Below are 26,491 nucleotides of genomic sequence, written 5' to 3'. Positions count from 1 at the left end.
AGCAAGTTCCCTTGCCGGTCTAGGAATGGTAGAACAATGGGTTCGATGACGGTTTGGATGTACCGTGCACTATTCAGTGTCCCCTCGACGATCACCAGTGGTGTACGGCCAGTGTAGGAGATCGCTCCCCACACCATGATGCCGGGTGTTGGCCCTGTGTGCCTCGGTCGTATGCAGTCCTGATTGTGGCGCTCACCTGCACGGCGCCAAACACGCATACGACCATCATTGGCACCAAGGCAGAAGCGACTCTCATCGCTGAAGACGACACGTCTCCATTCGTCCCTCCATTTACACCTGTCGCGACACCACTGGAGGCGGGCTGCACGATGTTGGGGCGTGAGCGGAAGACGGCCTAACGGTGTGCAGGACCGTAGCCCAGCTGCATGGAGATGGTTGCGAATGGTCCTCGCCGATACCCCAGGAGCAACAGTGTCCCTAATTTGCTGGGAAGTGGCGGTGCGGTCCCCTACGGCACTGCGTAGGATCCTACGGTCTTGGCGTGCATCCGTGCGTCGCTGCGGTCCGGTCCCAGGTCGACGGGCACGTGCACCTTCCGCCGACCACTGGCGACAACATCGATGTACTGTGGAGACCTCACGCCCCACGTGTTGAGCAATTCGGCGGTACGTCCACCCGGCCTCCCGCATGCCCACTATACGCCCTCGCTCAAAGTCCGTCAACAGCACATACGGTTCACGTCCACGCTGTCGCGGCATGCTACCAGTGTTAAAGACTGCGATGGAGCTCCGTTTGCCACGGCAAACTGGCTGACACTGACGGCGGCAGTGCACAAATTCTGCGCAGCTAGCGCCATTCGACGGCCAACACCGCGGTTCCTGATGTGTCCGCTGTGCCGTGCGTGTGATCATTGCTTGTACAGCCCTCTCGCAGTGTTCGGAGCAAGTATGGTGGGTCTGACACACCGGTGTCAATGTGTTCTTTTTTCCATTTCCAGGAGTGTATTTCCAGTGCCCTCAACTTTTAGGTTGCTCTGCACATATCTGCTGCAAAGTCCTGAATGACCAACACCTAAAAGACTGTGCTCTCCAGTGGCAGTAGACCACTACCTACTGTGCCACAAGCATCAGTATGTGTGCAGTTGTTGGAAGTACGTTACATGAAATAGCCAGTATTTCATTAATAGTGCATGTGGTAGTAGTTGTACACTTCAAATAAAAATGTAAAAAAAAGAGGGGGGGGGGGGGGGGGGGTAGCGTTTCATAATCAAAACGTCTTCAGTCCTGGGTTCGATCCCCGCCACTGCCTAAATTTTGATAAATAATCAGCATTGACGGCCGAAGACTTCCGGCATAAGAAGTCAGCCTCATTCTGCCAACGGCCTTGCCAAAGAGAGCGGAGGAGCGGACAGAGGTTCGGGGCACTCTCTTGTCCTATGGGTGGGAAATTGCCCCTAAAGGTGGAAGAATCAGCAATGATCAACGACATGAGGATGCAGAAGGCAATGGAAACCACTGCATTAAAGACACGTAATGTGTATCCACAGGACATGTGGCCTGTAATTGAAGAAGTGTCATGATGATCTCTCCATTGGCAAAAGATTCCGGAATAGTCCCCCATTCGGATCTCCGGGAGGGGACTGCCAGGGGGGAGGTTACCATGAGAAAAATATTGAATAATCAACGAAAGGATAAAGTTCTATGAGTCGGGGCATGGAATGTCACAAGCTTGAACATGGTAGGGAAACTAGAAAATCTGAAAAGGGAAATGCAAAGGCTCAATCTAGATATAGTAGGGGTCAGTGAAGTGAAGTTGAAGGATGACAAGGATTTATGGTCAGATGAGTATCGGGTAATATCAACAGTAATATCAACAGCAGCAGAAAATGGTATAACAGGTGTAGGATTCGTTATGAATAGGAAGGTAGGGCAGAAGGTGTGTTACTGTGAACAGTTCAGTGACCGGGTTGCTCTAATCAGAATCGGCAGCAGACCAACACCGACAACAATAGTTCAGGTATACATGCCGACGTCTCAAACTGAAGATGAACAGATAGAGAAAGTGTATGAGGATATTGAAAGGGTAATGCAGTATGTAAAGGGGGACGAAAATCTAATAGTCATGGGCGACTGGAATGCAGTTGTAGGGGAAGGAGTAGAAGAAAAGGTTACAGGAGAATATGGGCTTGGGACAAGGAATGAAAGAGGAGAAAGACTAATGGAGTTCTGTAACAAGTTTCAGCTAGTAATAGCGAATACCCTGTTCAAGAATCACAAGAGGAGGAGGTATACTTGGAAAAGGCCAGGAGATATGGGAAGATTTCAATTAGATTACATCATGGTCAGACAGAGATTCCGAAATCAGATACTGGATTGTAAGGCGTACCCAGGAGCAGATATAGACTCAGATCACAATATAGTAGTGATGAAGGGTAGGCTGAAGTTCAAGACATTAGTCAGGAAGAATCAATACACAAAGAAGTGGGATATGGAAGTACTAAGGAATGACGAGATACGTTTGAAGTTCTCTAACGCTACAGATACAGCAATAAGGAATAGCGCAGTAGGCAGTACAGTTGAAGAGGTGGTTAGGTTAGGTTAGGTTAGTGTTGTTTAACGTCCCGTCGACAACGAGGTCATTAGAGACGGAGCGCTAGCTCGGGTTAGGGAAGGATGGGGAAGGAAATCGGCCGTGCCCTTTGAAAGGAACCATCCCGGCATTTGCCTGAAACGATTTAGGGAAATCACGGAAAACCTAAATCAGGATGGCTGGAGACGGGATTGAACCGTCGTCCTCCCGAATGCGAGTCCAGTGTGCTAACCACTGCGCCACCTCGCTCGGTAGTTGAAGAGGAATGGACATCTCTAAAAAGGGCCATCACAGAAGTTGGGAAGGAAAACATAGGTACAAAGAAGGTAGCTGCGAAGAAACCATGGGTAACAGAAGAAATACTTCAGTTGATTGATGAAAGGAGGAAGTACAAATATGTTCCGGGAAAATCAGGAATACAGAAATACAAGTCACTGAGGAATGAAATAAATAGGAAGTGCAGGGAAGCTAAGACGAAATGGCTGCAGGAAAAATGTGAAGACATCGAAAAAGATATGACTGTCTGAAGGACAGACTCAGCATACAGGAAAGTAAAAACAACCTTTGGTGACATTAAAAGCAACGGTGGTAACATTAAGAGTGTAACAGGAATTCCACTGTTAAATGCAGAGGATAGAGCAGATAGATGGAAAGAATACATTGAAAGCCTCTATGAGGGGGAAGATTTGTCTGATGTGATAGAAGAAGAAACAGGAGTCGATTTAGGAGAGATAGGGGATCCAGTATTAGAATCGGAATTTAAAAGAGCTTTGGAGGACTTACGGTCAAATAAGGCAGAAGGGATAGATAACATTCCAACAGAATTCCTAAAATCATTGGGGGAAGTGGCAAAAAAACGACTATTCACGTTGGTGTGTAGAATATATGAGTCTGGTGATATACCATCTGACTTTCGGAAAAGCATCATCCACACAATTTTGAAGACGGCAAGAGCTGACAAGTGCGAGAATTATCGCACAATCAGCTTAACAGCTCATGCATCGAAGCTGCTTACAAGAATAATATACAGAAGAATGGAAAAGAAAATTGAGAATGCGCTAGGTGATGATCGGTTTGGCTTTAGGAAAAGTAAAGGGACGAGAGAGGCAATTCTGACGTTACGGCTAATAATGGAAGCAAGTCTAAAGAAAAATCAAGACACTTTCATAGGATTTGTTGACCTGGAAAAAGCATTTGACGATATAAAATGGTGCAAGCTGTTCAAGATTCTGAAAAAAGTAGGGGTAAGCTATAGGGAGAGATGGGTCATATACAATATGTACAACAACCAAAAGGGGATAATAAGAGTGGACGATCAAGAATGAAGTGCTCATATTAAGAAGGGTGTAAGACAAGGCTGTAGCCTTTCACCCCTACTCTTCAATCTGTACGTCGAGGAAGCAATGATGAAAATAAAAGAAAGGTTCAGGAGTGGAATTAAAATACAAGGTGAAAGGATATCAATGATACAATTCGCTGATGACATTGCTATCCTGAGTGAAAGTGAAGAAGAATTAAATGATCTGCTGAATGGAATGAACAGACTAATGAGTACACAGTATGGTCTGAGAGTAAATCAGAGAAAGACGAAGGTAATGAGAAGTAGTAGAAATGAGAACAGTGAGAAACTTAACATCAGGATTGATGGTCACGAAGTCAATGAAGTTAAGGAATTCTGCTACCTAGGCAGTAAAATAACCAATGACGGACGGAGCAAGGAGGACATCAAAAGCAGACTCGCTATGGCAAATAAGGCATTTCTAGCCAAGAGAAGTCTACTAATATCAAATACTGGCCTTAATTTGAGGAAGAAATTTCTGAGGATGTACGCCTGGAGTACAGCATTGTACAGTAGTGAAACATGGACTGTGGGAAAACCGGAACAGAAGAGAATCGAAGCATTTGAGATGTGGTGCTATAGACGAATGTTGAAAATTAGGTGGACTGATAAGGTAAGGAATGAGGAGGTTCTACGCAGAATCGGAGAGGAAAGGAATATGTGGAAAACACTGATAAGGAGAAGGGACAGGCTGATAGGACATCTGCTAAGACATAGGGGAATGACTTCCATGGTACTAGAGGGAGCTGTAGAGGGCAAAAACTGTAGAGGAAGACAGAGATTGGAATACGTCAAGCAAATAATTGAGGACGTAGGTTGCAAGTGCTACTCTGAGATGAAGAGGTTAGCACAGGAAAGGGATTCGTGGCGGGCCACATCAAACCAGTCAGTAGACTGATGACAAAAAAAAAAGAAAGTACTGACAAAATGATGTATTGTGGAACATTTACAACAATAAGAACAGATGTAACATCTACAGCAACAATTACAGTACCAGCAGCAACTGATACAACAGCAGTAGCAGCTACTGTCTGATCAGCAGTGGCAGCACGTGGAAAAGATGGCTGTGCTGCAACAGCAATACCAGCAGCAGCTACAAACATGGCTGAAAGCAGAGGGCTATCTGCAGTAGAACAACAGATGTTGCCACATTCACACAAACCTGAAAGTGAATGACCAGGCACTAGACTGCCAACCACAGCAGGTGCATCTTCCCATTACCAGATTGGGATATGTGTTTTTACCACCATCATTTTTACAACAGAGTAAGTAGGTGTTCCTGGACAGGAAACACAAATTGAAGCTTCCCACGTCTGGCAGGCAGGCAATTGCTATCGAACAATTACTACATACAAATTATGACATAGTAGCTGTAAATACAAGCTTTGGTTTCTGAAGTATTGGTTTCTGAAGGCCATTCAATTGGTGATTTATCATTGCAGATGGACCCACACCATCATTGCGCAGAATTAGCTGTCCTTCTATGACCTTATCCTACATGAGAGGAATACTTCCATTTTGAACCAGGTCAAATATGACTGAAAGCTGTATGCAAGCCTACACAGCACATCGAACCATTGGTATGCTTCCTCACTGTAAGCTGCCACCACTGGCGTCCCTACTAAACCAGTTCTCATTGATCGTGTAACCTGCCAGAATGCTGTCATCACCTCACCAGTTAACAGTTCATCACATCAGGATCATTCCAGGATCCTCATGTTTTCCTGCAGCCCAGCCATTTACTGCCCCATAAACTTTGCCTTGTAAAACATAATTCCATGTAGTGATCCAAGCAGGCACAGTATAACCCTCATAAAGAAACTGGGATCCCCTCCCCCCCTCTTCATCTGGTACCAAAGAAACTAGACAGTTTGCATCCCTTTAGTGATTGTAGAGGACTCTTAGCTTGGACAGTTGCCAACCGGCATGTCACATTAGATATTTTGCTTGTCACTTGGTGTGACACACTGTTCTCTCAAAGTGTGACAATAGAGTACCTCCAGAAAACTGAAATAACTATGCCCTTTGGACTGTTTGAATTCCCATACTCACTGTATAATGTATAGAATGTGGCAAAAACTTTTCAATACTTTATCAATGAAGTTTTGTGGGAACTGGACTCCTTCTTTGGTATATTGGTGAGATGTTGCTGGCATCATTGTCATCAGAAGAATGCAAAAGACATCTGTGCATACTTTTCTAAAGGTTTGATGATTACATAATCCACCTACATCTAGCTAAATTTGTCATCAGTGTTAACTAAATGAAATTTCTGGGTTTCGTGTTTCTGTGACTGGTACACATCCAGCAGCTGAACTGAACACATTGCCTCTCCTACAACATACCAATCCTGAAAATAGTATGCAATGAGGCATGGTTAAGCTCTTACCACAGTTTGTTAATTCAAGCTGCTGAATCCCATGTGCCACTCCATTCTGTCCTCACAGGTTCCAAAGTGCATGGTTGCACATCTATCATAGGACTGACAAACTACAGGCAGCATCTGGAGCACTCCAGACAAGCCTCATGCTAACCATCCTCCTTGTATACCTATTTGCCAACACCCCATTACATACTATCTGGACTCAGTCATCTGGGAACCTGTGTTACGTGAGCCATTACTGTGACCCCTCCAACTATCATTCTCTGAGGAATATTGCGGCTAGTACTGGAATCAGCAAGCAATTTCTTTGACCAATGGCTAAGCAGGGCATGTGCATCAAGCTGGTGGACAATGAGGAATGAGCCAACAAGAAAGCAAGACAGTGGAGTGGGAACAGGGACAGTTATTGTTTGCTGGTCATTGGTCATACAGCATTGGATCCTCTCTCTCTCTCTCTCTCTCTCTCTCTCTCTCTTTCTTTCTCTGGGCTGTGTACCAAGCACGGCATGCTACTGCAGGCAACATTGGTGAATTCCGATAAGGTTCCATGTAATTTGTCTAGAATAACTCCAGCACATGCCACATACCATACCATAACCACTACAATCTCACTGTGGAGGCACTACTAATGCTGCATTTGTGTGACCCAATATACAGGACTGCCATACATGGTCTCAGATCTGCATGTCCTGCCAGATGTGCAAAGTAGCACAGCACATACAAGTTCCACTTAGAAGTTTTGACATCCCAGAAGCACAATTCTCGCTCCAGGTCACACAAATCTACCGGTACCACCCCACGATGATTGACGTTTATATCAGATGATGAGATATTCCCACTAAAAAAACAAACTTCTGAGAAAGTGTGTGTTCACTTTGAAGTTGGATTTCATGTTTTGGCAGCCCGAGCAAGTGACTTTCAACCAGCGTCAGCAGTGGAGGCAGAAATATTTTGCACAGTGGCCTGACACTATGGAATACACATGAAAAAACTTCATGATTTCATGCAGTTGTAAATGTCACTGGGGAGTGCTTAAAATATTCCTTGAATGCCTCTGTAATAGGCCACATGACAGATTTGTGTATATGCCTTCCCAGTAGTGCTGCTGGAATTGCACAGTGCATTAAAAGTAGGTGTGAAGGCCTCCCCAGTAGAGCTGGTGTATGGCAAACCTTTCTGTCTACCAGAAAAGTTTTTCAAACCGAATCTCACCCCTTGTCTTCTACTCAAAATTACACAGCAAAACTCTAGAGGCAAACTGGAGCTATTCAACTAGTGGAAGTACATGGCACATAAAGTAGACCAGTTTGGTTTCCAGAGTCTTGGCAATGATGAAGGACATCTTCCTCCAATGCAACCCACTGTGCACATCATTGGAATTTCCCTTCAAAAACTCATACACAATTATGGGACAAAATGATAGGACACTCACTCTCTGCAGATACAGTAGTGTATCAACTACAGCAAGCCAGCCTACCAAAGTGCAGAAGTTGCCATGGAAACACAATGCATCAACTGGACACAGAACACCCACCACACCACAGCCACCTGCATTGCAGTATCGTTCAGAGCAATGCCACTCACCTGGAAATTGACTTACTGCTGCCCACCCAGATGAGCTGATGCACCAGCATCCAGCCCCAGAGGAAACTCATTATGAATAAAAGTTTTGATCCAGCAGATATTTCCTAGCTCACACCAGTTAAATTTATTAATATTATTATTATTAGTGTGTGTGTGTGTGTGTGTGTGTGTGTGTGTGTGTGTGTGTGTGTGTGTGATATGTAGTGACCTCAGCTTGCAGGTAACTCCAGGTAGGACACTCTGTTGGCAGTGTCATGAATAAATGTCATGAATAATCGACACTGGAAATACCACATGCTCTCGTTGTGGTAGCTCATCTATGTCTACATCATATTTTGCAAGCCACCTAACAGTGTGTGGCAGAAGGTACTTTTGTACCACTAATTGATCCCCCCTTCCTTGTTCCACTCGTGAATGGTACATGGGAAGAATGATTGTCTGTAAGCCTCCACATTAGCTCCAATTTCTAGTCGTTTGCAGAACCTATGTTGATTTTTATATAGGAGACTTTTGTTCTCTGAAAACATCATAATTCTTGAGCATAAAACATGTTCTATAACTCTACAATAGATCTCAGTGATATAGGCCTGTAATTATCTGCATCTATCTTATGACCCTTCTTGAAAATTGAATGACCTGCACTTTTTTCCAGTCACTAGGTACCCTTCATTGCTTGAGTGATCTCTGATAATCTTCTGTTAGACAGGGGGCAAGTTCTTTTGCATAATCTTTGTAGAATCTTATAGGTATCTCATCTGCTCCTGATACCATTCCATTAGTAAGTAATTTTAGTTGCTTTTCTGTGCAACTATCAGTTATCAATATCTTCCATTTTGACATTGGTACAGTGATTAGAAGGAGGGACTGTGCTACAATATTCTGTGGTGAAACAATTTCGGAATGCTGATTTCAGTACTTTGGCCTTCTATCTATTATCTTCCATTTTGGTGCCAGTATGGTCCCTAAGTAAACAAATAGAGGATTTTTAACCACTTAGTGATTTTACATAAGACCAAAACCTCTTAAGGTCTTTATACAGATTGGTTGAAAAAAATTTACTTTCAAAGTCATTGAACACTTCTCCCATTGCTCTCCTTACACTTGTTTTCATGTCATTCAGCTTTTGTTTGTCAGCTATGTTTTGACTTTTCTGGAATATGTGATGAAGTTCTTTTTGTTTATGTAACTGTTTTCTAACATGGCTATTAAATCACAGTGGGTCTTTCTCATCCCTTAATACCTTCCTCTGAACTTACATTTCTAATGTGTATTGAACAGTGTTTTCAAAATGTTTCCAGTTGTGCTCCACATCTTTGTCCTCAGCATTGAATATTTGATTTTGACTATTCAGGTACTCTGCAATTAGTATTCTGTCACTATTGCTAAGCAAAAATGTCTTCCTACTTTTCTTAACACCCCTTGTAAAACCCATGGTCATAGCTGCTATCACAGCCTTATGATCATTCATACATTCCTCTATGTTAAATGATCCGATAAGCTCAGATCTGTTAGTTGTTAGGAAGAATAAGATGTTACCTTCACAAGTTGGTTCTCTAACCATCTGCTCAAAATAAAATCAAACAATAGAAAATCCAGGATGGAATAGTGCCAATATTATTATCAAAGGATAGATTGGTACTCACCATATAGGGAAGATGTTGAGTCGCAGACAGACACAAAAAAAAGATTCCATTCCAGAAATCGAACAGAATCTCCAGTCTCCCCTCATATCCTTAGGCCCATCCCAGAACCTATCCCTGGAGTCTCTCTCTCTCTCTTCTCACCCCCTACCACTCCATGCACTTCTACCTTCTAAATGCTTCCTAAAGTCTATAAATCCAGCTGATGAGAATTCTTCCGGGTTATATGGCTATGGTCCATGGAACTCTTCAATCCCTAACACTTCATCCAAGGCTACGCTGGACATCTTCGCAGCTGCTCCTAGTTGTGCTGAGTCTTGCACAACCAGGAGCACCTCCGAAGATGTCCAACATAGTTTTGGACGAAACATTAGGGATTGAAGAGTTCCATGTGTGGTGTCACCGCCAGACACCACACTTGCTAGGTGGTAGCTTAAATCGGCCGCGGTCCATGTAGTACATGTCGGACCCGCGTGTCGCCACTGTGATCGCAGACCTAGCGCCACCACCAAGGCAGGTCTCGTGATACGAGAGAGAACTCGACCCCAGTTGTACGAGAACCAAGCTACCGCCCAGTTGTACGCGAACCTAGCTATCGCCCAGTTGTACGAAGCCTTTCTCTCTCATTAGCCGAGAGACAGAATAGCCATCAGCTAAGTTAATGGCAACGAACTAGCAAGGCGCCACTTGTATCAGTGCCTATAGCTTTCGAGTATTCAAGAGAGATGTATTCCAAGGAATCAATAAAAGTTAAGTAAAAAGCATCTACATACTTTTCTTCTTATTCATTCATAAGTTCTCATGTTCCAGACTTCACGCCCGTCTGCATTATGCCGAGCGTGCACTATCGGCCACAGCGTTAGTTTAGCATTCCTTTTCAGCAATCCACATCACGGTGTCGGTCCAGCTACCGACACTACAATTATTGGCGACGAGATAAAGAGTTTGTATTAATTCATTTGCAACGTTGGCCGATTTCAAGTGTTCTGATTGCTTACATTTAATTGTGTCATGGCTTCGCCACATTCTCCAGATGTACTGTCCGAATTTTATCGCTTGCAGAATCAGCAGACGCAGGCGTTACTGGATGCCCTTGGACAGCTCGTCCGGGGTCAACGTACCATTCAAACCGATGCGGCCGCCGCCGCTTCTTCGCTACCGCTGCCACTGAACGCTGTTGCACCTCCCTTTCGACCATACGTGGCAGCCGATGAGACCTGGCAAGAGTGGTCTCGTCAGTTCGCCTTTCACATGGCTGCCTACAGAATTCAAGGTAATGAGCGGCAGCCGTTTTTGCTTTCTTGTGTCGGTGTGTCCACATACCGTGTGATAGTGAAATTGTTTCCCCGGCGCGACGTAGCAACTCTGTCCTACGAGGAAATTTTGTCTGCATTAGATGCCTATTTCAAAGAAACAGTTAATGTGGTTGCAAAACGGTATACGTTCTTTCGTACAAAACGTACGGCCGGTCAAACTAATAGGGAGTGGGTAGCAACATTGCAAGGACTTACTAGGGACTGTGCCTTTGAATGTGACTGTGGTCTTTCTTATTCAGATACAATGGTGCGTGATGCAATTGCACAGAACGTTTCTGATGTTCGCATATGGGAGCAAATTTTGAAACTAGTTAATCCCTCCCTTCAACGAGTGATAGACATATTGGATAGACAGGACACACTGGACTGTGCTCAGGAATCTTTTGAAACTTCGCCAGCCGTGTGTAACATTAACCGGCCCGCTGGACGCGCTCCGCGGCCCGGTAACCGGGCCGTGCGCACGGCGACACAGCGACCGCCGCGTGCTAAGCCAGGTGTGCCGCGCCAGCCCACAAATGCAGTGAAATCATGCCCGCGGTGTGCTACTAGACATTCGCGTGAACATTGCCCGTCACGCCAAGCTATTTGCTTTTTCTGCAATAAGAAAGGACATGTTCAAAGTGTTTGCCAGAAAAAGCTCAGATCAGACAATCACAATCATTCCAGGCCCTTTGCTTCGCGCCGGAATCGAACCAAGGACACTCAGGCTCGTGGACCTTCGCCTATGGACATTCATGTCGTTCATTCCACTTCGTCCAGTGACACTTTCTCTAACAGTAACTGTGTTCGTCCCACAAAAACTGTGCGTCGACGTCGCCGGAAATCACGTCAATTAGCAAGTGATTCTGTACCAGTGTCTGTTCCAATTGCACAAAACAGTCGCTCTTGTCGTCAGCAGGACAATAAACTTTTTGTGGACTTAGACTTTGAAGGCAAAGTGATACCATTCCAGCTCGATACCGGAGCTGCAGTTTCATTGCTCAATCACGACACATACAAACAACTGGGCGCACCTCCGTTGCGTGCCGCAAATGTTAAGCTAACTACATATTCCGGACAGAAAATTCCTGTGTTAGGACAGTGCAGCCTTCTTGCAACATTCAAGGGACAAACAAAACTTGTGTCATTTTACGTTCTTCGTTCTTCTTCTGCAGTGAACTTATTTGGTCTAGATTTATTTAAGTTGTTTAACATGTCTATTGTAAATCAGGTCCCATCTGTGAATCAGACTGTGCCTACAGACAGTGTTTCTCGGCTGTGTGACGAATTTGCAGACATTTTTGCACCGGGCTTAGGTTGCGCTAAAAACTATGAAGCACATTTAGAACTGAAGGTAAACGCGCAACCGAAATTTTTCAGGGCGCGCAATGTTCCCCACGCATTGCGTGATGAGGTCGCAAGAACGTTACACGATCTCGAAGCACAGGGTGTAATTGAACGTGTGCAAGCTTCTCTCTGGGCCTCACCCTTAGTCATTTTGCCAAAACCTTCCGGAAAATTGAGACTTTGCGTGGACTTCAAGACCACAGTGAATCCACAGCTAGTGACTGCTACTTTTCCTTTGCCCCGCCCGGAAGATCTTTTTGCTAACCTGTGCCCGGGAAAATATTTTTCAAAGTTGGACCTAGCCGATGCGTACTTGCAAATACCGGTGGACGACGAATCCCAGCGCGTATTGGTGGTTAACACGCATCTTGGATTGTACCGCTTCAAAAGACTGCCATTCGGGTGTGCATCCGCCCCTGCCTTGTTTCAGCAATATTTACAAACTATTTGTGCGTCGGTCCCTACTGCAGCAAACTATCTGGACGATATAGTGATCTCCGGACAGACAGAAGAAGATCATCTTGCGAACTTACGAACATTATTTCAGGTCTTGCGGCAAAATGGTCTTCGCTTGAGGAAGGACAAATGTGTGTTTTTTGCTCGTGACTTACCATACCTGGGACATGTCATTAATGCCCAAGGCATACATCCGAGTCCAGAGCACCTCCGTGCCATACACGATTTGCCTTCCCCTCAAAATCTGAAACAGCTCCAGAGTGTGTTGGGTAAAATTAACTATTATCATAAATATGTGCGCAATGCCTCTTCCATTTCAGCTCCGCTTCATCGCTTACGCCGTAAAGGTGTTCCGTTCGTCTGGACGACGGAATGTGAACGCGCCTTTCGCCAGTTGAAATCGGCGTTGCTTTCTAATACTTGCCTTACGCCATTCGATCCCCAGAAACCCCTTTTGTTGATGGTAGATGCATCGGATTTCGGGATCGGTGCTGTGCTTGCGCACAAAGTTGGCTCACATGATCGCCCTCTTGCCTTTGCGTCCAAATTGCTCTCGTCTGCGCAAAGAAATTATTCACAGATCGAGAAAGAAGCTTTGGCTCTCGTGTTTGGTGTTACTAAGTTCCATGATTTCTTGTATGGTCGTCACTTTACCATCATCACAGACCACAAACCTTTGACGTCGCTTTTTCATCCGACCAAGCCTGTACCTCCACGTACAGCGCAGAAATTCATTCGCTGGTCTATTTTCCTCTCGCAGTACCGCTACGATATCTTTTATCGGTCCACTGCTAAGCACGGAAACGCCGATGCGTTGTCCCGATTGCCTGTTGCTGAGGATAAAGCATTCGATTCTTCCGAACTTGCTTGCATGTTCATTGATTCGGAAACCGATGAAGTGGTCGAATCGTTTCCGATTGATTTTCGTCGTGTAGCTACAGCCACAGCTGCTGACCCTGTCCTTGCTACTGTTTTACGTTTTGTTGCTACGCAATGGCCTTTGTCAAAGTCTCGGATCGAGGATCCGTTGGTTCGCCGATTTTTTGCTCACAAGGAGAGACTTTTTGTTCGACGTGGTGTTTTGTTGTTGCGTTCTGATAATGATCAGTCCAGAGTCGTGGTCCCACGTTCGTTACAGTCCTCTGTTTTACGGCTTCTTCATCAAGGACATTGGGGTATAGTGCGAACGAAACAACTTGCTCGTCAGCACTGTACTTGGTTCGGAATCGATGCTGCGATTACGAATATGTGTTCTTCGTGCCCGGCGTGTGCCGAACAACAGTCCGCACCGCCGCGGAAAGTCTTTGCGTGGCCAAACGCCACTTCCCCTTGGCAACGCTTGCACATTGATTTTGCTGGTCCATTCTGGAATGCTCGATGGTTGGTTCTGGTCGACGCCTTCAGTAATTTTCCTTTTGTTGTCCTGATGTCTTCCACGACGTCCTCCGCCACCATCCAAGCGTTGTCTGCTATCTTTTGCATTGAGGGTCTTCCGCAGACTATTGTTTCCGACAATGGCCCACAATTCATGTCCGCAGAATTTCAGTCATTCTGCCAGGCCAATGGTATTCAACATCTGACATCCGCGCCGTTTTCGCCTCAGTCCAACGGTGCCGCTGAACGATTGGTCCGGACTTTCAAGTCACAGATGTTGAAATTGAAAGAGTCGCATTCTCGGGAGGACGCATTGTTGCTCTTTTTGTCTTCGTATCGCTCTCAGCCCCGAGATGGTCGCTCGCCGGCTGAGTTGCTCCACGGTCGTCCTCATCGCACCTTGATGTCTTTGCTGCATCCGCCGCATCAGATTCCTGTGCAGCGGCAGACTCCTGCTTTTGCTCCAGGCGACGTTGTATTTTATCGCAACTATCGAGGTTCACGGCGTTGGCTCGCAGGGCGCATTCTTCGCTGCCTCGGCCGCGCGATGTATTTGGTTTTGGGGGCCTCTGGTGAGGTGCGTCGGCATCTCAATCAGCTGCGCCTCTGTCGTCGCTCGGGTTCTGCCGCTCCCCGTCTGCTTTCAGCGACGGTGCCGTCCGGTCAGCGCCCTGGGGACCCATCTACTGGCTCGCCTCATCCCCAGGTGTTACCGACGATGCCTTCCATTTTGCCCGATGGCGACGCGCCGCCGCCGCCGCCGCAGCAGCAGCAGCCGCCGCCGCCGCCGCTTGTTCTCCCGCCGGCGCCGACAGCATTCGACGCTTCGTTGCAGCCGCCAGGCGCCTCCCAGGGTCACGCGCCGCCGATCGCTTCCCGTGACCAGCTGTCCTCCGCCATGGAACTCCCGGCCGCTCCGGACCACATGACGTCATCGCGCGTCGGCTACCCCGACGCAATGGAGGTCGACACTTCGGCCCCTCATGTTTCTTTACGGGCGCCTACACCGCATGTTGACGTGCACCCTGGACTAGTTTTGCAGGCGTTTCCTAGCTCCCCTCGGACCGGATGGCCGGGTGCGGGTGGCACAGCCTCGCCTGTTGTTAGGCTCCCCACCTCATCGCATACGTCAACATGTGGTCCTCCCCACGGCGGGCGGAAGCCTTATCTCACGACCGTTCGCCGATTTGCGGGGGAGGAATGTGGTGTCACCGCCAGACACCACACTTGCTAGGTGGTAGCTTAAATCGGCCGCGGTCCATGTAGTACATGTCGGACCCGCGTGTCGCCACTGTGATCGCAGACCTAGCGCCACCACCAAGGCAGGTCTCGTGATACGAGAGAGAACTCGACCCCAGTTGTACGAGAACCAAGCTACCGCCCAGTTGTACGCGAACCTAGCTATCGCCCAGTTGTACGAAGCCTTTCTCTCTCATTAGCCGAGAGACAGAATAGCCATCAGCTAAGTTAATGGCAACGAACTAGCAAGGCGCCACTTGTATCAGTGCCTATAGCTTTCGAGTATTCAAGAGAGATGTATTCCAAGGAATCAATAAAAGTTAAGTAAAAAGCATCTACATACTTTTCTTCTTATTCATTCATAAGTTCTCATGTTCCAGACTTCACGCCCGTCTGCGTTATGCCGAGCGTGCACTATTGGCCACAGCGTTAGTTTAGCATTCCTTTTCAGCAATCCACATCACGGTGTCGGTCCAGCTACCGACACTACACCATGGAACATGACCATACAACCCGGAAGAATTCTCAGCAGCTGAAACATCTGGTCATGAAAGCCTTCATTGTATCTATAAACCCAACCATACAGGATACTGTGCCCCTACTGAGAGGATCTCTGCTGTCACAGACCAACACCATCAGACTGTAATCCACAACCTACCCTCCTATACAAAAGATACCAACCATTTCCTCCACTGACTCTCCACAGTTCCTGTTCCTTTACCACATGGTGCCCTGCTCATCCCTAATGCTGCTATTGAACACTATCCTCCCAAGCACCCAACTGATTTCAAACCAACAACTTCCTTCCTGGTCACTATGACCATCTACATCCTCACCCACAATTACTTCTCCTTTCAAGACATCACCTACAAACAAATCCATGGTATGACAACAGGCACCTGCGTAACTACATCCAGTGCCAACCTACTCATGGGCCATCTAGAGGAATGCCAGAATCCCAAACCTCTCACCTGGCTGAGATTCACTGATGACATCTTTGTCATCTGGATCAAGGGCGAGGACATCTTATCCACATTCCTACAGAGCCCTAACACCTTCTCCCCCATTCACTTACCTGATTGTCCTCAGCCCACCAAGTCACCTTCCTTGATGTTGACCTCCACCTCACAGATGGCTACATCAGTACCTCTGTCCATACTGAACTTACCAACCACCCCCAATACCTTCACTTTGACAGCTGCCAGCCACACCAAAAAGTTCCTTCCACACAGCCTAGCTACCCATGGTCTTTGGACCTGTAGGGATGAGCATCCCCTCTCAAAATACACCAAGAGTCTCACTGAGGCCTTCACATATTGAAATTACCCTTCCAACCTTGTATGGAAACAGATTTTCCATGCCTTATCTCTCCAGTCATCCATCACCTACTGAAGTGTCACCATGCAGCCACAAAGGAAAATTCATTTCATGAATAAGTACCAACAAGGACCTAAGTAATTGAATCACATTCTCTGCTAGGGTTTCAACTATCTCTCATCATACCCTGAAATGAGGAATGTTACATGCTATCCTCCCCACCCTGCTCTTACCCCATGGTAGTATTCTGCCACCCACCGAACCTACACAATATCCTCATCCATCCCTACTCCACCTCTGCTCCCAACTGTAATGTAACGGACTACTGAAACTACCGATACCACCGGTTGGCGAGGTGTGCGGTGCTATCAATCAACTTGAAGGAGCAAGTGAACTTTAACTACATAAACTGAAATATTATTATTGTGTTACAAAACTGTTAATATGAGGACAATCATGAGGTATATTGCCACAGAACTATATTATTAACACTTTTCATTTTTCATACTATGTTCTTCATATATGTATATGTGCGATGTGTAAAATATCGATATACAACCAAGGTTGGCAGTACTGCACAGTTTGTAAGCTCTGTGAACAGAGGCCGGTGGTTGGCGGGTGTAGAGACAATGGGCAGTTGGTGTTGAGATGTCTTGTAATAAGCTTGATTTGAGAAGGTCAAGGATAGAGAGAACGAAATGATGTATTGGAAAAGCTGTTTCATTGAAAATTATTGAATATCATCACGATCAGCATTTATAAAATAAAAGCTGGAAGTTTAAATATGTGTCAGTTCTTACACAGCAGAATACACACCCTGGACCTCAAATTGATTTAACAAACAGTGGATGGCGAGATTCATCACTGGACCACGAGCGTGCAACAACGACCAATAAAGGTAAGAAAGTTATATTACTCTAAATTTAAATTGTGATGATACCTTATTTTCTCCATGTCTTCAACCCTGTATGTACTCTGTTGTTAAAGTGAACAGCGTGACAGGGACTTGTGGTTGTCTAGGCACACCAGGGAGACCACACAGGTTTAAAATGATAATTTGTAGCCTAATATACTACTACTGATAATAATTAATATTTGTCCCGCAGAGAAAGAGGTGCATTACACAACCCATTGCCTCACGGCTCAAATTCCTGTAATAGACTTAGATGCAAGACCTGTCACATACATCCTCCCACCACCACTTACTCCATTCTGGTCACAACCACCATCTATACCATTAAATGCAGGGCCACCTGTGAAAGTAGTCATGTGTTCTACAAGCTATGCTGTAACCACTGTGTTGCGTTATGTGGGTGTGACAGCCAACAAACTGTCTGTCTGCATGAATGTCCATTGACTAACTGTGTCCAAGGAAAAGCTGGACCAACCAGTTGCTGAGCTCACTGCCCAACACAATATTCTTCACTTCAATGGCTGCTTCACAGTCTGCACCATCTGGATCCTTCCTACCAACACCAGCTTTTCTGAATTGCACAGGTAGGAACTCTCCCTGCTACCTTGCAGAGTAGCCAAGTGGACCTTAGAATAAAATGATAGGGCTGTTCAAATTATCATCAAATCCCTGTCATACTTCACTCTTGGGATGTAAACTGAGACATAAGTTGGAAACAGTGTGGATCAAGACTCATTCAACCAAATGACTTCCTTCCATTGCTCCATAGTCCAAGTTTTATGGCTTCAGCAGCTTGTTTTCCTGTTATCATAATTTACATAACTGAAAACTGGTTTTGTAACTCATGCTCACCCTGCAATTTCCTGCCTATGGAACTCACATCATGTTGTTTTGGTGCTAAAAGGGTTCATGAGTGTGGCAATCAGTTCTGCAATGACTTTTGCAGCTGTTGGCCCCTTATTTTTTGTCACAGTCCTCTTCAGCGAACATAGGTCATGATCATTCAGCACCCACTTTCACCCATGCTCTGACTTAGTGAATGACATTTTTCTGCGTTTCCTGTATGTGCAGTATAAACCTTAGATACAATGCCTCTTCCAACATCAAACACTTTGGCTACTTATGTTATAGAAGCAACCACCATACAAGCACCAACAATTTGCCCACATCGGAATTTACTTAGCTCCAGCATAATGCACTCGTAACTGTGCAGAATACTGTTCTGACCATGACTAACACTTACAACATATTGAGGATGTTGCATAGGTGCCATTAGCAGTCAAATACAATAGCCTGTAGGGTTGTCTAGCATTTGTATTTATGGTTAAGCAGGCATCCCTTGCAGTGGCTCTGTATTTTTGTCCAACCCCTGTGTGTGTGTATACAAATATGTTAGGAGGAAAGCAAATACTTTGAAAAAAAGCTATTGTTTTTCCTTAAAGTGTTGTATTTAGCTGTTCTTACATTTTATCTTTGAGAATAAAATGCATCAGTGACAGTTATAACATTTTTTTTAAAAAAAATCAGCTGAAGAGCACCAAACGAATATACCTGAGTACAGAGTGAGGGCACTGAGTAATCATTTTCAATCTTTTCCTGCCCTTGTTTCTTATGTAAAGTACTTTTAATTAAATTAAGTTTATGTGACATAGGAATGTCTTAATACACATTTAGATGACACACTGGAACTGTTCCATAACATCATCATCTGATAATGAGTAACTGTTAACTACAAGCCGTAGCAGTCATAATTTTATGTACATTAAAATGAAGAAACTACTTACTTGGCAGTAGCCTGACAGAGCCATTTTCAGCCTTGAATTCCCAGTGGATAGATGGTACCGGATAACCTTTAGCTTCACAGTCAAGTGATAAGCCAGAGTTTAATGGCACTACTACATCTTCAGGTCCTGAAGTGATCCATGGAGCTGAAATTGAGACAAAAGAAAAAATGTTGTAATTTGTATCTACTTTGAGAATATAAAAATCAGTAAGTCACTTTTAATTGTATAAATTAACTAAACTCCAACCACTTTTAGCAGTAGTTGCGATAGGGTCGTCCACTTACAAGTCCTGAAACAGGAAAACCTGAAGTATAGTGACAGATGCATAAACTCAGAAATTGCTCTTTTGTCTGAGATGTTTCCATTATATTTAACAGTATTTTAATTCATTCTGACTTTCATTTCTTATTTCTTTTGTACTACAGGTGACTTCCATTTCATTGATGCACAATAAAACAGATATACTAAAATATCAAATAAAATTTGTATTATATTGGTGATGAGATAAAGGTAATTGCAGTGTTAATATCTTGCTCTAGAGAATTAGCTCATGTTTTATTAGCATTAACGCTTGTAAGTGGATTTAATTGAACCTTGAAAATATGTTTAACAGTAAAATTACATCATGAGATAAATTATACAATACAATGAATTGGCATACTCTATTCCTTCAAGAGTGTGGTACATATGCTACTAATAAAATCTTACTTTAAGTGAGCTGTATCAGTTTTCATATATTACAATGCAGTACTATTTCTGAAAACTTTATAGTTAAAATTTATTGTATATGACACTACTTCAAGGTGCCTAAAATGTATGAGCTATAGATAGTATTAACGTTATTTAATTTTGTAGTATTTTTTACATCAAGCCCAAATGCCTTCAGAAAAAATTGTATAAAATTTCTTTTTGCAATACGACACACAGTAATGCACTTGATGATAGCTAATGAATGATATTTGCACTGTCAGTTTTTCACTTGCCAGAAAAGACACAGCAGTCTTACTTGGAAGAAATCAAATGCTTAGTATGGGTGATGAACTGGTAACTAACAAACTTAAATGGTTTTGTTGACTTGTGAAGAACTTCTGCTGAAAAGTTAGTAGCCAGTAATTAAATTTTCCACTGGAGTCGACAGTTTCCTAATATCATGTGCTCTTTCCCAAACCTCTATAGCACCATGATCAGACCCGGCAATCCTCTTCATGCCATAGCCTTCACTCATGGTTTCCATCCTTGTTTTATTGCTTTACGCTTTATTTTAAGAAATACAGCAATCAGCCATTTTTTGTATATTTTTATTTATGCCAATGGGTGTTTCAGGCTTTTGTTCATCTTTGACTGGCCTAACTCATATTTATTCTTCAGTTAGCACATCATTAAAAACACTGAGTGTAATTTCGATGTGCAGCTGCCTTTCTGTTCTGCTTGTTTGTTGTTCCAGTTTTTGCACAATGCACTGGTTTTGTGCAGCATATGAATGAAAAAGTGCTTGTGCCATGAATATAAATGTGAAAATTGGTACAACAACAATAATTACAGAAAGACAGCTATAGAATCCAAGTTTCAGTCAGTGTTTCTGACAATGAGCTAACTGAGGATTAAATACTCATATGTATTATGCCTTCTCCCAATCCCTACAATAGAAGCACTTCTTTGCCACCAATCCCTCCAACAAAAACCACCGTAACTCCAAAACTGAACCCTGCCTCTTCCAGTTCATAGCACCATCCAACTGTGATCCCCCCCCCCCCCCCCCTCCCACATAACCACCTGCTGGTCACCTTTCAGGAATTCCTTTCCTCCAACTTAGCCTCACCATCCTTCACCAAGTCCTTTCATCAGAACACCAACCTTTCAGTAGAAGAAAGAAAAGCCATAAGCAACCTCAAAACAAATCTTGACCTAATCATCCTACCTGCAGACAAAGGTCTCACCAACGTTATTATGAATTGTCATGACTGCCTAGCAGAAGGCCTCCGTCCACTATCTAACTCATCCACCTACAAACTCTGCCAAGTGATCCCATCCCAGAAGCCCAACAAAAACTCCAATCCCCATTTAAAGCCTTAGGCTGAACTGGTTCCAGCTGCCATCTGGTGAGCCCAGAGTTGAACTGAGGCCCTCCTAGTCTCCGAACTGATTGGTCACTCACCAGTGCCGGTCATTGCCAGCCAAATGCAGGTCTGAGATTCATATGCAGAAGCCTCTTTCCTCCCAACAGGCTGACTGCCAGCTAGCCTCACATGCAGCTGATCACTGCCTTACCACTTCATGCTGCAGCTGACCTAGCATTGCCCACCACCTGAAGCATACAGACCTCATAAGATCCAAGCACCGATGTGGCCATAGGGAATGCTGCACTAGCCTCAGCTAACCACTAGCTACTGCCTCAACTCCCAGTGGGTCAGTCCTACAGAGTCACTGCACTGTCACCCAGCAGCAGTCCAGCATCACTTCACATGAGTCAGAGACCACCTGACTATACCTATTGAACACAAATGCTGTGGGTCAGTGTCAGAAAAATGTGTCGCCTGAGGAGTGTGCATACATGTAGCTGCTCTCAGCTTGTTGGAACAGTGAAGAGTTTTCATGAGTAGCATCCATCTTACTGCAGCGAAGTCACTGCTCTGACAGTACCGTGTAGCCCTCATGAATCTATCAAAGCCTCCAGTACACAGGTGGGAGAGCTGAATGTCATCTTGACAGACCAGAGGAACAGATCACCAACAAACTGTAGCAATTTTTGCCCACAGGTCCATTACATTTCTGTGTCAACATCTTTTGCTCCCCACTTTAGTCTTTCTTTCCTTTTTCCCCTTTGTTACTGTTCATTTTAGTATCACCCATGGTTCTGTTTTCTGCCTTCCCCTTCCTCCCTCTCCATCTTTTTCAATTTGCACTTTCCAAGTACTTATACTTTCTTTTTACTCAGGTTATCAGAATTTAGATATTCCCAGTATCTATCTCAGTCTCAAATCACAGAGAATTTTTATAATTATTCTCTGATTTGTCTCCATTTCGTAATCATTTTCTTACTAGAGGAAGAAGTTTTTGTTTCTGAAATCCTTCGGTGATGTGTTTGTGCATGCCTGAGATAGAAAACCAAGTCCCATTCCTTCTCTATAAAAACTGGAACATTTGGTATCAAATGTAAAAGTGTATGATACAATATTGTTTTTAATTTCATCCTTATATTTGTCCTTTGCAAACATTTTCCACTAATTTGTTTTAGACTGTTTGCCAAATTTGTTAGTGTTGTTACCTGTGTCATCAGTGTTCTACAGAGCCATATCGACACTTTAAGTGTATGTTATTGTTGTTGCAGTCTTCAATCCAAAGACTGGGGTGAAGCAGCTCTCCATGCTACTCTAGTCTGTGCAAGCCTGCCTGATGTCACAGAATACATCCTACCAACATATCCCTTCTTTTAGTCAAGTTGTGCCACAGATTTCTTGTCTCCCCAATTCCACACAGTACCTGCTCATTAGTTACATGAGCTACCTGTCTAATCTTCTGCATTCTTCTGTAGCACCACATTTCAAAAGCTTCTGTTTTCTTCTTGGCTGAAATGTTTATCATCTACATTTCACTTCCATGCATGTCTACACAAATACCTTCAGAAAAGTCATTCCATCACTTAAGCATATATTAAATCTTAAGAAATTTCTCTTCTTCAGAAATGCTCTTCTTTCCATTGGATTTTATATCCTCTCTACTTTGAATATCATCAGTTATTTTGCTGCCCAAATAAGCAAAACCTATCTACTACTTTAGCTGTCCCATTTTCTAATCTAATTTCCTCAGCTTCATCTGATTCTTGTCATGTTTTGTTGATTTTCCTCTTTATCCTTCTTTCGAGACACTGCCCACTCTGTTCAGCAGCTCTTCCAAGTCTTTTGCTGTCTCTGACAGAATTACAATGTCATCAGCAGACCTCAAGGTTTCTATTTCTTTTCCCTGAACTTCAAGACCTACTCCTTTTTTGTGCTTGCTCAGGATACAGATTGAATAAAATAGGGGATATTCTGTAACTCTGTCTCACTCCCTCCCCAACAACTGAATCCCTTTCATATCCCTTGAATATTATAAGTGTTTACTCCTACTATCTTCAGAATTTCAAAGAGTATTCCAGTTAACAATGTCAAAAGCTTTCTCTTAGTCTACCAATGCTATGAATGTAGATTTGCCTTTCCTTAACCTATCTTACAAGATAGATATTGCTCATTTGTTCCTACATTTCTCTGAAAATCTTACTGATTTTCTGTGATGTTCACTTCTACCAGTTTTTCCATTCTTCTGTAAAGAATTTGTGTTAGTATTTTGCAACTATGACTTATTAACTGACAGTTTGGTAATTGCCACACTTGTCAGCAACTGCTTTCTTTGGAATTGGAATTACTGCATTCTTTTTGAAGTCTGAGAGTATTTCACACATCTCGTGTATCTTTCAGACCAGATGGAAGAGTTTTCTCATGGCTAGCTCTCCCAGGGCTATCAGTAGTTCTGGTGTAGTCTTGTCTACTCCAGGGGCCTTGTGTGATCTTAGCACTTTCAGTGCTCTCTCAAATTCGTTTTGCAGTATCATATCTTCCATCGCATCTTCATCTATGTCCTCTTCCATTTCTATAATCCATTCATGTTCATCTTCCCTTTATAGATCCTCTACATACTCCTTCCACCTTTCAGCTTTCCCTTCTTTGCTTATTATTAGTTTTCCATCTGAGCTCTTGATATTGATATACTACTTCTCTGTTCTCCAAAAGTCTGTTTAATTTTTCTGTATATGTTATCTATTTTTCACCTAGTGAAATATGCTTCTAAATCCTCACATTTGTCCTCTAGCCACTCCTGCTAAGACATTTTGCCCTTCGTATCAGTCTCATTTTTTAGACATTTGTATTCCCTTTCATCTGTTTCACTTGCTGCATTTTTATATTCTCTCCTTTCATCAGTTAAATTCAGTATCTGCTATGTTATCAAAAGATTTCTAGTAGGCCTCATCTTTTTACCTTTTTGATCTTTTGCTGCATTAACTATTTCATCTCTTAAAGCTACCCATTCATCTTCTACTACATTCCTTTTCCCACTTATAGTCAACCATTGCCTAATGCAAACTCCCAACAACCTCTGGTTCTTTCAACTTATCCACATCCCATCTCCTTAATTTCCTGCCTTTTTGCAATGTTTTCAGTTTTAATCTACAGTTCATAACCAATAAATTGTAGTCAAGAGTCCACATATGCCCCTAGAAATGTCTTACAATTTAAAATCTGGTTCAGAAATCTCTGTCTTACCATTATATCATCAATCTGAAATCTTCTGGTGTCTCCATGTCTTACATGTATACAGCATTTTTTCATGATTCCTAAAACAAGTGTCAGTAATGATTAAATTACGTTCTGAGCAAAATTCTACCAGGCAGCTTTCTCTTTCATTAATTTTCTCCAGTCCATATTGACCTACTATTTTTCCTTCTCTTCCTTTTCCTACTATCATATTCCAGTCCCTCACCGATATAAAAGTTTTGTTTCTCTTAACAATCTGAATAATTTCTTTTATCTAATCATATATTTCTTTACTTTCTTCATAGTCTATGGAGCTAGTTGACATATAAACTTGTGCTACTGTGGTGGGTGTGGGCTTCATGTCTATCTTTGCTACAATAATGTGTTCACTATGCTGTTTACAGTAGCTTAACCCACATTCCTATTTTATTATTCATTGTTAAACCCATTCATGCATTATCTGTTTGTGACTTTGTATTTATGGCCCTGTATTCACCTGGCCCGACGTCCTGTTCCTCCTGCCACTGAACTTCACTAATTCCCACTACATCTAACTTGAACCTATCAATTTTGCTTTTCAAATTAAGTGATCCAGCTGATCAGTAGAATGCCAGTTTTGTTTCACCTGATGACAACATCCTCCTGGACACTCCCCTCCAGGAGATCCAAATGGGGAACTATTGTACTTTCAGTATATTTTACCCAATGGGATGCCATCATTTAACCTAAAGTAGAGCTGCTTGCCCTTGGGAAAAATTATGGCTGTAGTTTCCCCTCGCTTTCTGCCATTCACAGTACCAACACAGAAAGGCTGTTTTGGTTGGTGTTACGAGGCCAAATTAGTCAATTATCGAGACACTTGCTTCTGCAACTACTGAAAAGGCTGCTTCCTCTCTTCAGGAACCACACTTTTGTTTGGCCCCTCAACAGATACCCCTTTGCTGTGGTAGCACCTATGGTACAGCTATCTGTATCACTGAGGTACACAAGCAATACCACCAATGGCAAGGCCTGAGATTCAGTGTACATCACACTTCTATTGGAAAATTCTGAAACAATTAGAAAACAGCCTGGAACATCAGATTTCATTGAATCAATTGCCCACCAATACAGTTCACTGCACATGTTATTCCCCCTCTGAATGTCATTCACTAGAATGATGCCTGATTCTGTCAGTCTGTGTCAGATCTCACTTATCAACATATTCTTCCACAGTCCTAGAGACCAATGTTTGCAAAGCTGAAAATATGTCACACATAAGCAAGATCAGTGGCTTCTTCATAGCTGTAAGGCCAAGCATTTACTCCTGGGATTGTCCTTGGGAGCAGCATTAGTTGTAATACAGTCCCTTGCTGCTGTTGAAGATACTTTCTAATCAGTTAACTAACGCAACATGATATAGACTGACTTTGCCTACTTACAGGCGCTGGTATACTTAAGTGATGGCTGATTTTACTGAGTTCCTGGCATTTCTTATTAACAGTAACAACAACAACATCAAATTGAGTTCATATTGATAACTGATTAATTTGCCTTTTTGTGCCTACCTACTTGGCACACAACTTACATGTAATACTGTCACACTGAGCAAATGGAACTGAAAGTCATAACTTCTAGCAACATAGTCTGTGTATTTGTGACACTAGTGTGTAAAACAAAAAGAGATCCCTCTCAACATAAACAGATAAGTTTCACAAATTTTCAGTATGTAATTGACTTGCAGGCAGGTTTTTTTCAAATTTCTGTTGTTACAGGTAGTTAATTACATATATATGACGTGGATCTAATAGAGGTCTTTCTAATGAGGCATGAGTCTGTATGCAACACACTTTCTCAGTGAACCATCTTCATGATTGTCATAAATTAATATACTTAATGTTTTACATACAATGATTTATACTTAACTACATTCAATCTCACAAATACATTTTGTTATATTATTACGCTTTCAGAAATTATTTTACTGCATAAAAGTGTTCTTG

At 43.4% G+C, this 26,491-nt stretch overlaps 1 protein-coding gene across 1 annotated transcript in view; it reads right to left on the bottom strand.

The window, feature by feature from the left end:
- LOC124794242 (insulin-like growth factor-binding protein-related protein 1) overlaps positions 1–26,491 on the bottom strand; it is a 154,791-nt gene that overhangs the window by 28,887 nt on the left and 99,413 nt on the right. The window contains exon 3 of the mRNA XM_047258082.1: positions 19,222–19,365. Coding sequence (XP_047114038.1) covers positions 19,222–19,365 — 144 coding nt within the window. The remainder of the gene's footprint in view (positions 1–19,221; positions 19,366–26,491) is intronic.

The sequence above is a fragment of the Schistocerca piceifrons genome, chromosome 1, assembly GCF_021461385.2.
Source record: "Schistocerca piceifrons isolate TAMUIC-IGC-003096 chromosome 1, iqSchPice1.1, whole genome shotgun sequence".
NCBI classification, from domain to species: domain Eukaryota; kingdom Metazoa; phylum Arthropoda; class Insecta; order Orthoptera; family Acrididae; genus Schistocerca; species Schistocerca piceifrons.
This window is presented reverse-complemented; position numbering and strand designations above follow the sequence as displayed.